The following is a 12,082-nucleotide window of genomic DNA, read 5'->3' as shown; positions in this document are numbered from 1 at the left end:
AAGGCTTTGATGCTACAGAAGTAAGCCCCTGAGCTCACTGGAAGCTTACCTAGAGTTTACCCCCTCGGTGACTTTCTCATACCACAATACATGCTAGGCAGAAGAAATCAGATTTTTGTAGAGGCTACAGCTCCAACAATTTGAGTATGTTCCTTAAGGAAAGACTATAAATCTACCTTACTTTTGTTTTTGTTTTTAAGATTTATTCCTTCATTTAAGAGAGAGAAAGTGCGTGAGGAGGGGGAGAGGCAGAGGGAGAAGGAGACAAGCAGACTCCCCAAGTGGAGCCCAATGTGGGGCTCAATCTCATGACCCATGAGACCGTAATGGAAGCTGAGATTAAGAGTGGGACGCTAACCTGACTGAGCCATCCCGACACCCCTTCCTTACTTTTTAAACAGAAACATGATACTTCCAGGGTCTTGGAAGGGCCATTTTGGACGATGTCATCCCCCGCATTTCTTCACCCAAGGTCACAGGTTGAGCTCGTCTCCTCCTGGGGGCCCAGTTCTTCCCAGAGGAGGAGCACTCCTCCTTATCACGACCTTGGGGCCTTGGAGCACTTTTCATTGGGAGGAAGAAGATTAACAGAATTGTGAGGTTAGAACCCATGTCTTGGTTTTCTGAATTGAATAGACAAGATTATAATATTTTTAAAATAAACCAGAAAAGATTATATTTAAACAGGCTTCCAAATCAAGGAAGGACAATAGGAAAACGGACAACAATGGATTGTGTTTGGGATTTACTGAAGTTCTCTGTAGTTATAGGTAAAGTTTTAAACTTTCCAATTTTAGTAACATGAACAAAGCATACACGAACATCTTAGATGATTAAAATGGATACTTATGTTTTTAATATGATGTATTCTTCCAACTACATAAGTCTATGAGCCTCCATTTTCTTTTTCTTGGTTTAGCCTAAAAGTGTATTTTTAACGTATTCTAACTTCTAAAAGATGTGGAACATGAAAGTACTTAGGGTTGCTGCAAATTCAGCTAGAAAAACACTTTTACATAAAGAAAATGGATGGGTAAGAAAGTTCAACATCAGATCTGAGAGCTGGCTTGCTTGGCTTAAAAAAATAAAGTCCTTATTCAAGAAAACTGTGGCATCTGCAGAATCCTTACGGTTTCTCTCTGCTGTAAAATGTATTAAATTTAATTGAAACCCCCCAAAGGAAAGGAGTTTGGAAAATCCAAGAGAATATGCTTGTATTTTCATACTTAAAAAATATAAATCAGAATCCCCAAATAGGAATTTCTGAGCGGGGCTTTTGCACTATATGCAAAACATTTCTACCAATCAGCCAAAAACCTTTAGGAGCAAGGCAGTTTAGCTGTATGGTTTTATTTATTTAGTGTTTTAAAATATTTTTTTTAAAAACTTAGAAAGATGCAATGCATGATTGTTTCTATGATTTTAAAAATATATATAAAAGGTGATAGAAAATACTAACCCAGGTTTCCCCAAGAGTGTTGCCTTTTATGAAGGTGAAATTTTGATAAGAGAACTAGCAGGAAAAAGAAATGACCAAGCTATAATTTGGCTAGGCTTCTGTAGGCTGACTCTTCTGAGTAGTGCCAGGCCTTTCTCCACCAAATTCAGGAGATACTAGTGGTAGTCATGATTTTCCGGTGCGTAGCTGTCTAGATCTTGTAATTATTTGCAGTAGTCTGATAAGGGGGAAAAGAGGAAAACACTGAAATCTTTCTACTGACGACAACAATATTAGCCAAGACCCATAGTGACTAAGGGAGATGTAGTATATAGAAAAGATCACTTTGTTCATGGAAAGAAAAAAATAAAATGTCAGAAAAACAAAAAATGAGCCATCCTCCCCTCCTAAAAAATTTAATAGTGGAGACAGAGTGTTTTAGAAATCAGGAATCAACTGTGTATGTAGACAGCATACTGCAGTGCTGGGGTCTACAAGAAGTCTCTGTTGAGAACACCCAGAGGTAATGGGAGAAAAATCCCACTGGGAGAGAATGTTCTGGAAACATCTAGGCTCTGAGCAAACACCTCTGGCCACTCGGTGACCTCTAAATGGGTTGGTACTTTACAGTGTGATATTCCATGGTGTCAAAAACTATTGCAAAATTCACACTCAGGGCGCCTGGGTGGTTTAGTCAGTTGAGTCTCAGATTCTTGGTTCCAGCTCAGGTCATGGTCTCATCAGGGTCGTGAGACAGAGCCCCATGTCAGGCCTCACGCTCAGTGTGAAGTCTGCTTGAGATTCTCACTCCCCGTCTCCCTCTGCCCACCCCCGCCCAAGTCTCTCTCTAACTCTTTCTCTCTCTCTCTCTAAAATAAATAAATAAATTTAAAAAAATATTCACACCCAGACTCCAGGGCCCCTTTGTGAGAATCTCCCATGAAGTTTGTAGCTAGAAAGTGTGTTTCCAGCTCTTGGTATAATCAGGACGAGCCAGAAACCTCACAGAACGTCTAGAGCTCGAAGTTGAGTTATGTTGCCTTTTGCTGTCACCCCCTAAGAATGCCCCATTACTACCTAATAATTCATTACATTTTAAGACATTATGAGACATTCATGCATTTTTATGATTGAGCAAATGAACGCCATGGAGCCCACCTTCTAAATGGTAAAGATACCCCCCCCCCCCCCCACCGCCGGACCCAGGACCGGAAAGAGCTACAGGATATTTGCCCTAGGGTGCTTCTCCTCTGAAGTTCACAGCGCATTCCTCTTTCCGACTTGCAGGGCAAATCCTCGGAATTTTAATTTCGACAATGTGGGAAATGCTATGCTCGCGTTGTTTGAAGTGCTCTCCCTGAAAGGCTGGGTGGAAGTGAGGGATGTTATTATTCATCGCGTGGGGCCGGTAAGCAAGCACATGCACTCCTTTGAATGCGCAACAGCTGCTTTCCTCTGCTTTGATGAATAACCGTATTTTTCATTTATACAGATGCATGGGATCTATATTCATGTTTTTGTATTCCTGGGCTGCATGATTGGACTGACCCTTTTTGTTGGAGTAGTTATTGCTAATTTCAATGAAAACAAGGTAAGCATTCTTGGTCTGAACACCGCCGAGTTTTTTCTGTTCTAGCCACTCGCTTGGAGCTCTCTTTTTCTCCCTGTGGCGTGAAGTCGCTTTCACCCGTGATGTGACTCATGTAAATAATCTCTATAACTATTTTACGAGCTACCTCATCGCTGCCCTTCAGGCGCGTTATTGAAGAGCACGGATCTCTTGCTAAATTTCCCCTTTTGGTAATGGCGTCATTAATTCGCTGGCAACTGAAAGGCACATCTCCTGTTGTTCAAACGGAAGGGGGTGCCACGAGTTAGGAAAATACAAGGCTGAACTCAGGCACGTGCTGATTGCAGGTGATATTACTTTCACACGATGTAAATTGGATGCTGCTTTGTAACTCCAGAGGTGAACTCAGTGTTTTGATGGGATTGGGCATGCCGTAGAAAATGTTCCATCCTAATGCACTGAATAAAAAGAAGATTTTCTAATTCAACAGAAAAACTTTACGTACTTTATGAACTCAGGAAGCACGCTGAGATCATAACAGCTCTAATGATGAGTACAAGAGCTCCCAAATGGGAAAATGGCGAGCATAGTTTCCCGCCAAAAAGTGAGTTTGGGGGAGAGAGTTCGACGCTGTTCTTCTGGGGATGGCTGACATTCCCTCTGTTATGTAAGGGCCAGTCTTCTGAGTCCCAATAATGGAGGAGCACACAGATTTTGAGCATTTACATACACTGCTTTCAATTCTCATGACTCTGAAATGCACAGTGGACGAGAAAACAGCTTACAGAGGTGGTATAACTTGTCTGGGGCTTTTAAGGCGTAGGGAACCCAGGGCCAGAATTCAGAAGTGGTGCTGACTCTGCAAAGTCTGAGAGTCTTCCAATTCAAGAGGGTAAAAATGGGGCACCTGGGTGGCTCAGTTGGTTAGGCAACTGCCTTTGGCTCAGGTCATGATCCTGGAGTCCTGGGACTGAGTCCCACATCGGGCTCTCTGCTCGGCGGGGAGTCTGCTTCTCCCTCTGACCTCTCCCCTTTCACGCTCATTTTCTCTCTCTCAAATAAATAAGTAAGATCTTTAAAAAAAAAAAAAAAAAAGAGGGTAAAAATGAAAAATGATGACCGTTGCTCTGCTGTGAGTGAAAGCGGGATGTGCTCGCAGCCCCGTGCTGCTCCTGGGATTCAGGGCCGGGATCGAACCGCACACAGGCATACCAGAGCCCACAGGCGAGGGCACTGTCCCTGGGACTGTATCATTCACAGCCCCCCAAGCCCCACATGTGTGGTTCCAGCTACTCAGTCAATTACTGCCTTTGACGTGCCCTAACGAGGACGTCATTTCGTCCTGGCTTTCAAAGGGTGGGACTCAAAAATCCTCACTTTGGGCCCCGACACTACTTCTGCCCACAGAAACATGGGATTTTAGAGTAAGAAAGAAGGATAGAGAGAGATCATATTGCCCAGCCCCCTATTTTACTGGAACACATTCATAAATGATTGTCTTTAAGTCCTACAGTGTGTTCAATTTCATACCAAGCAAAAGGAGGAAGGTGGGTCTCTTTAGAGCCTTGCGCTGGAGAAGACATGGGGATTCCCAAGGGAGAGCAGAAGCCCAGTCGGTCCGTTAATAGAGAGCTTGGGCTCGGCTCGTCCGGAACTCTGTGCTAGCCCCTCGGAGCCGACATCTGGTTTCCGGAGGATCAGGTCCTGATTTCAGGAGAATCAAACCAGCGACATAAATGCAGCAACATAAGATGTTCAACCCCTAGAGACAAATGTATAATCAATCACAGCCCTTGAACTTAGAGGATTGGCTGAAGCAAGCAGAGTTTCAGGAGGCTGACTCCCAGCACTGGTTGTATTTCTGCTCTGAGGGAAGAAAGAAGCATCTTGGCTTGAGTAAGGGGAACAGGGCCAAAAGCTCAAGCGGGTGCTTAAAGAAAGAGGAAAAATAGAACTCATGTTAACAGATGTAACAAACTTGATTATTTAATTGGAGATCCAAATTTCTGAGTTATATGAGCTATTCAGAAGAGATTTTTTTTTCCCTGTAAGCTTTTCAGAGGGAAGCATGTGAGCTGCTGTGTAAGAGCATTTATTCCTTAACCATTCAGTCATTCGGCAGGTTTCTTTGAGCGTCTACTGGTGCCAGACGTGCTTTTGACCCTAGGCCCACAGGAGCTAAACACACAAACTATACACTAAACACATCAAGATTTCTGCCCTCGTGGAGCTCCCATTCTAATGGTCACACCCAAAAGTATGTAAGCAGATTTCCAAATATATAGACACTGGGGAAATATAAAGATATGAGAAATAAGGCAAGCTTTGGAGGCGATGTTTTCACAACTCAGAATTACACAAAACTATATCCTCCTTAGAAAATGGAACCCTGTCTGAAAAATTCAAAGTAGGGGCGCCTGGGTGGCTCAGTGGGTTAAAGACTCTGCCTTCGGCTCAGGTCCTGATCCCAGAGTCCTGGGATCGAGCCCCGCATCAGACTCTCTGCTCAGTGGGAGCCTGCTTCTCCCTCTCTCTCTCTGCCTGCTTCTCTGCCTACTTGTGATCTCTGTCTGTCAAATAAATAAATAAAATCTAAAAAAATTTTAAAAAGTAAAAATAAAAACTTCAAAGTCTGTACTAGTAATATATGCATTTTTAATTTCTCGATTATAAGAGTTTGATTAATAAATTTAATTTCACAATGATAAACTTTCAGAGGTCTTCAGATATTAATGATCAGATGATACCACCACGCTTATTATTTCTTTTGGGTCATTTCAGAATTCAACTTTCTAAAATGATTTGTTTTGTATAATAAGGGAATAATATGAATGTGTATTGCACCCAGAGAACCCAGGGTATTTGCTGTTAATGAGAAAAATGGTTTAGCAATACTAATATCAGAAAAATTAATTTAAAACAAATATCAGGGGCACCTGGGTGGCTCAGTCATTAAGCATCTGCCTTGGGCTCGGGTCCTGGGATCCAGCCCTGTGTCAGGCTCCCTGCTCTGCAGGAAGCCTGCTTCTCCCTCTCCCTCTGCTGCTCCCTTGCTTGTGTTCCCTCTCTCACTGTCTCTCTTTCACATAAATAAATAAAATCTTTTTAAATAAATAAATATAAACAAATAAAACAAATATCATTATTAGGATTAAACAGTGTAATTAAATAATTGCAAAAGAATCACTCCTGAACCATAAAATATATGAAGCAAAACAAACCAAGTTATTTTAAAAAGCTAGCAAGTCCAAAGTCATAGAGAAAGATAATAACATATTTCTCTAAGAAACTCATAGACAGAAAAAAATTATGAGATTTGATACAATAAAAACATTTGAACTATCGGACATAAAAAGAACCTTGACCCCAATAATTTTCAGGTATAAAAGTGTACCTCTACGAGATCATAAATTATAGTGGCCAAAAACTTGATAATGTACAGAATGTATGATAATAATAAAAAAAGATAATAAAATTTCCTCATAAGTTGAAGATGTTAAGACAACATTCTAAATAATTTATGAGTCACTGAGGAAATCAGAATAAAAAAAAAGACATTTAGATAAATCATTTATAAAAATCATAGATGAAAGCTCACAACATACAGATAAATCAGTAGAGGGAATTTACGACTATAAGTGTACATTCAAAAAAATCAAAGATTAATTAATTAGTAATATGTCAAATATCCAAATCAATAAATTATAAAAACAACAAAGTAAAATGGAAGAAAGTAATAAAGATGAGGAAATAATTATAATACAGAAAACAAAGATACTATAAAAGATTCAAGAATGATAAAAACAAATTCTTTAAAAAATTAAATTGATAAACCTCTCTCAAAGTTGAGCAGGAACAAAAAAAGTGGAAAAGGAACATAAACAAGCTATAGTGAGTCAAACAGGATAGGTAATGATACAGGCACAGATAGTTAAACTTACAGAATAAAACTGAAAGCCCCAAGATGGATCGGTATATATAAAACAGAAGTAGCGCATAAATCCATGAAGATGAGACCATCAATAAATGACCCTGGGGTCACTGAGGGTCTAGATAGAAGAAACTAAACAGAGATCTCTACCTCACAGCAAACTCAGAAAGGAATTCCAGGAGAATGAAAGACCTAGTTATGAAAAACGATTTTTCAAACATGTAGAATTTATTTTGACCCTGTAGGTATCCCAGTTATGGATTTCTTGACTTTCACTACAAAGTGGAATCCATAAAGAAATAAATTTATAGATTAGATTACATTAAAATGAAGTTTCTGAGAGATAAAAAAGACATGATAAGCAATTTTTTTTAAAAAAGCAAGCTAAGACCAAGAGGAGATACTTGCAACTCATATAACTGACAAAAGATTAGTATCTACAATATATCAAGAATTTCTACAAAACATCTAAAAGTAAATATCCAAATACAAAAATGAGCAAAGAATATGAACAGGCAATTCACATAGGAAGATAAAGGAATCACTCCCCCATTTGCACATATAAAAAATGTTTCATCTCACTGGTATTAAAACTAAATTAGATACATTTTCCACTGATCATGGCCAAATTTAAATGTCTGATCATATCAAGTATTGGCAAGAATATGAGGACATGAACACTTGGAAATTGCTAGCAGCAAATTTTCTTGGTTAGTCCTCTTTGGACAGCAACTTCACAATATCTGACAAAAAAAAGTTGCATAAATTCCTAACCCCAGCAATTCCTCTCCTAGAGATGTGCTATCAAGGAAGTCTCATAGATGTTCGCCATGAGACAGTTTATGTGTGCTTACTGCAACATTTTCATAATACATAAACCTAAATTCTGGTATGTTTTTACAGTGGGATACTCTGAGCAGTTAAAGCAATTGGGTCTAGTTTCTAGTTGTGCTGAACTAAGCAAAACATAGTGTTCAGTGAAGATAAAAACCAGCTGCATAAATAAGCACAGACTGGATACCATTTATATAAATTTTTAAAATTCAAAACAAATACATTCTTTTGTACTGATCGATACACAAAGAGTATTTCAAAAAGTCTGAAAAGACTTTTTCAGCAAAAGTCTGAAAACATGGTGAGGAGGACACACCCTTGAAGGATAGTAATTAGCTCCAAAGAAAGAAAGGAAGAATTGGAGTGGGGGGGGGGGGGGAGCGTGGGCTCCCCCCCCCAGTTCTGCCTTTATAATATAATATAATGAATGGCATGCTATATATATATATATGTATATATATACACACACATATATGTGTATATATATATGCATTTTAATGAAGTACTCTAATATACACACATACACATAATAAAGAATATTTGATCTCATTTAGCCAATAATCACAGCATTAATTCTTCAGGATTCAAATTCTGTGACTTCATACCACTTGAAAATAGTTTTGTGATTATATATATATCAGAATAATTAAAAAAAAAAAAAAAAGACGCATTCCCCTTAACCAGAAGTAGCAGACTGACAAGTTACAATTTTGCTGCAGCACTTCTCGCACTGAAACGAAAGGAAACTAACCGCTATTGGAGTGGGTATCCCTTTTTGAAAATTTGATTGTGTAGAGAACCTTCTTCAGATTTTCGCAAACCTGAATATTATCTATGTTCAAAGGTGCCAGTCGAAGGCCCCCCTTTTGGGAACTCCTCTCAAGAGCAAATTTGAGAATTCTGACCATGCCTGTTGAGCGGTCAGGGTATTTGAAGAATGTCTTTATTTCACACCCCCAAATTCGTCCTGTTGGTATCACCACCCCATTTGCGATGTCCTTGGTGCGGAGTAGACGACATAAGGCCTTTTTCTGCTTTCCTTTGTTTATTAAGGGGACAGCTCTGCTGACTGTAGATCAGAGAAGATGGGAAGATCTGAAGAGCCGACTGAAGATAGCACAGCCTCTTCATCTCCCACCTCGCCCGGGTATCAAAGATGCTCTGATTTTATTCAAGTTGGGCACCAGTGTTCATGATTCCCCAGGAGTCTAAGATTTCAATTAAAATAATAATCGTGAGGCCACTAGGCGGTTGTGCATAAGTTAATACAGAAACAGGCTCCAAACTACAGATCTCTCCAGAGGCTATTAAAATCAACCACCCAAAGGCTGGGCTTCAGTGCTCTCAGGATAAGCCCTAATGAAAAAATGAATTTTTAAATAAAATATATTTGTGCTTGCCTTTTAAACATATGAGTAAAATGTATTAAACTGACAGAAATTGAATGATGTGGTTCTCCTTCCAATACAGACGGCGTCATGCACCGTCGTTTTAAATATTCAGAACCAGCCCTTCCTGCAAAATACCACACAATAAGATTGAACTATAGGAGGGGGAAAAAAGTAATGAGTTTTAAAAATGAGCATTAAAGGAAATGAAAGACAAGAAAGTATATGAACCTGGGTCTGAAATGCCCTTGCCTCAACCTCTCTTTTGCAGATAATGATGGATTTAGAGCTAAGATGTACGACATAACCCAGCATCCGTTCTTTAAGAGGACAATTGCCCTGCTTGTCCTGGCCCAGTCGGTGCTGCTGTCCGTCAAGGTACTTTTCTTTCTCGCTGAAACTCTGAGAAGGACCGGCGTGTTGGGCGCATCCAAGAATATCGCAAGGGGCCATATACATCCGTAGTTTACGTTTCTTGGTGGAAAAAACATGAAAATTCACAGCCATGTTCTAATGAGAGAAAGAGGGGAGAGTCTTGATGGGTCTGATGGCTGCAGACAAAGACCGGCGCGCTGTTTCTCTTACAGTGGGATGTGGAGGACCCCGTGACCGTCCCTTTAGCAACCATGTCTGTTGTGTTCACCTTCATCTTCGTTCTGGAGGTATGGTAATGAGCCAGCGGGCTTAGGGGGCAGCAGTGGGTATTGCAAAGTAGAGCAGTGTCCTCCTTTGACAGCACCCACGGTCAGCTCTGTGTTCCATTGTTTTTGAAGTCTTTTTTTTGGGAGAGGGTGGCACGCTCATAGGATATTTTCCTTCTGGGGCTGTGGTGCTTCGCTTGAACAAAGATTTCACATTCTATTCCAGATTTGTCTAACGGCAGAAATTGCTGACTGCTGTTGATTGCTGTATCTGCAGGTTGACCTGTCTGATTAGAGGAGTTCAAACATCTGTACTGAACTGCACAAACCACTGTAATTCAGGGAGTAAGATCCCAATGCGGTGGCCAAAGGGGCTGGCCCGGACGGGATTATTTTAATATATGGTCCGTGTCATATCACTTTCCAGCACAATCTTCTTTGAAACACAAGCGGATTCTTATTTCACCCTGTATTGGTTGATATTTCCCAAAATCTATGGTCTTTTACTCGAGGAAGAAAAACGTCCTGCTATCAGAACTAGTCATAAAACAAGGAGAGAAGAGCCTGGAGAATACGGATTTGTAACCTACCCAGCTTTAAAATTTAGATAGATAGATCTACTTCTTTATCTCTCTATCTGTATCTGTCTATGTGTGTATCTATCTCTTGGTAATAAATACTTCTCTTTGGTTCCTACATCTTCCTAAAAATTGCCTCAAGTTCACACATTTAAACATTTACTGCACACTCAGCCTCTATATTCTGTCTTCCTTATCTTCCCCCAGGTTACGATGAAGATCATAGCAATGTCACCTGCCGGCTTCTGGCAAAGCAGACGAAACCGATACGACCTGCTGGTGACATCGCTTGGTGTGGTCTGGGTGGTACTTCATTTTGCCCTCCTGGTATGCATGTAATTCATTTTTATTTTAGTTGATAACTTGGGTTCAGGTAACCCTGTTTCCGGTCTTGTCTCAGTCCGCGTCAGCCTACCCTCAGGTGTCAGATTAACCTTCCGACATCCGCCCTTGACCGTGACCGGCCCTTGGCCAAGCTTGTGCACTCAACCCCCCACACAGACAAAGTATGGCCCCTCAGAGTCCTAGAGTGTGTGGATCAGAAGGACCTTAAAGATCGCTGGTTTAACTCTCATTTTCCCAAAAGAAAACAGAGAGAGAGAGAGAGAGAGAGGGCAGTGGAAACAGAGATTATGAGACCTGCTTAAATTCATATACGAGCTGGTATCAGAAGGCTCCAACCCAGTTTTCTGAGCCGAAGTGTAGCATCTTTACCACTGTGTTCTACTCAGTATTTCACAGCGGGATTCTCAGGCACTTTTGCTGCCTCATTTCCTACTGACATCCAGCTGCCGTTCCGCTAAAGCGTGTCATTCCCAGGGTCTATACCTGAGTTCTCACTAGTTTGCCTAAAATGCTCCACCTTCCATGGAGTCTGAGCTCCTGCTCAAAATCCATACCCATGGGGGTGCTTGACTGAGATCTAGGACCGTGTTGTCCAATAAGAACAGAATGTGGCCACAGATAAAATTTCAAATTTTCTAGGAGCCACATTAAGAAAATAAAAAAGGAGGGGCACCTGGGTGGCTCAGTGGATTAAGCCACTGCCTTCGGCTCGGGTCGTGATCTCAGGGTCCTGGGATCGAGCCCCACATCGGGTTCTCTGCTCAGCAGGGAACCTGCTTCCCCCTCTCTCTCTGCCTGCCTCTCTGCCTACTTGTGATCTCTCTCTGTCAAATAAATAAATAAAATCTTTTAAAAAAAATAATAAATAAAAATAAAAAAGGAAACAGATGATATGAACTTAATAAGGCATGTTTACCTACCATATCCAAAATATTACCATTTTAACATGGCAGCAATATAAAAATCATTATTATATCATTTGTTTGGTATTAAATCTTTGCGTGCCTATTTCACATTCACAGCACATCTTCACTGAGACCCACCGCATTTCAAGTGTTCAGTAACCACGCGGGGCTGGTGCCGTACTGGACAGCAGAGCTCCAGAAGCCCCTTCTCTTGGCTCCAACATTTTCCAGCCTTGATAGGGTTGTTTGTCTTCAGTGATCCTTTGTTCCCTGCTCTGAACTTAGGGATACAACTTCATAATTTATCCATTCCATATGAGTACTACAGAGATCAAGCACATGAAGTTCTTCTAACTGTAAAGAGTATACAAACCCATAGCGCATTATCACAAGTACCTTCTCTTTTGTTAGTCTTCTTTGACCCCAGACAAAAGTAATATTATCAGATATCC

At 40.6% G+C, this 12,082-nt stretch overlaps 1 protein-coding gene across 4 annotated transcripts in view; it reads left to right on the top strand.

The window, feature by feature from the left end:
- The window catches only part of NALCN (sodium leak channel, non-selective), a 319,112-nt gene that overhangs the window by 289,560 nt on the left and 17,470 nt on the right, over positions 1-12,082 (top strand). For all 4 annotated transcript variants that reach the window (XM_045978577.1, XM_045978576.1, XM_045978575.1 and 1 more), the window contains 6 exons: positions 2,726-2,846; positions 2,931-3,029; positions 8,827-8,920; positions 9,433-9,539; positions 9,749-9,823; positions 10,588-10,707. In XM_045978577.1, the coding sequence (XP_045834533.1) occupies positions 2,726-2,846; positions 2,931-3,029; positions 8,827-8,920; positions 9,433-9,539; positions 9,749-9,823; positions 10,588-10,707 (616 nt within the window). The remainder of the gene's footprint in view (positions 1-2,725; positions 2,847-2,930; positions 3,030-8,826; positions 8,921-9,432; positions 9,540-9,748; positions 9,824-10,587; positions 10,708-12,082) is intronic.

This window comes from Meles meles, chromosome 14 (assembly GCF_922984935.1).
Source record: "Meles meles chromosome 14, mMelMel3.1 paternal haplotype, whole genome shotgun sequence".
Taxonomy (NCBI): Eukaryota; Metazoa; Chordata; class Mammalia; order Carnivora; family Mustelidae; genus Meles; species Meles meles.
The sequence above is the reverse complement of the archived record's forward strand: the minus strand, read 5'-3'. Positions and strand labels throughout refer to the sequence as shown.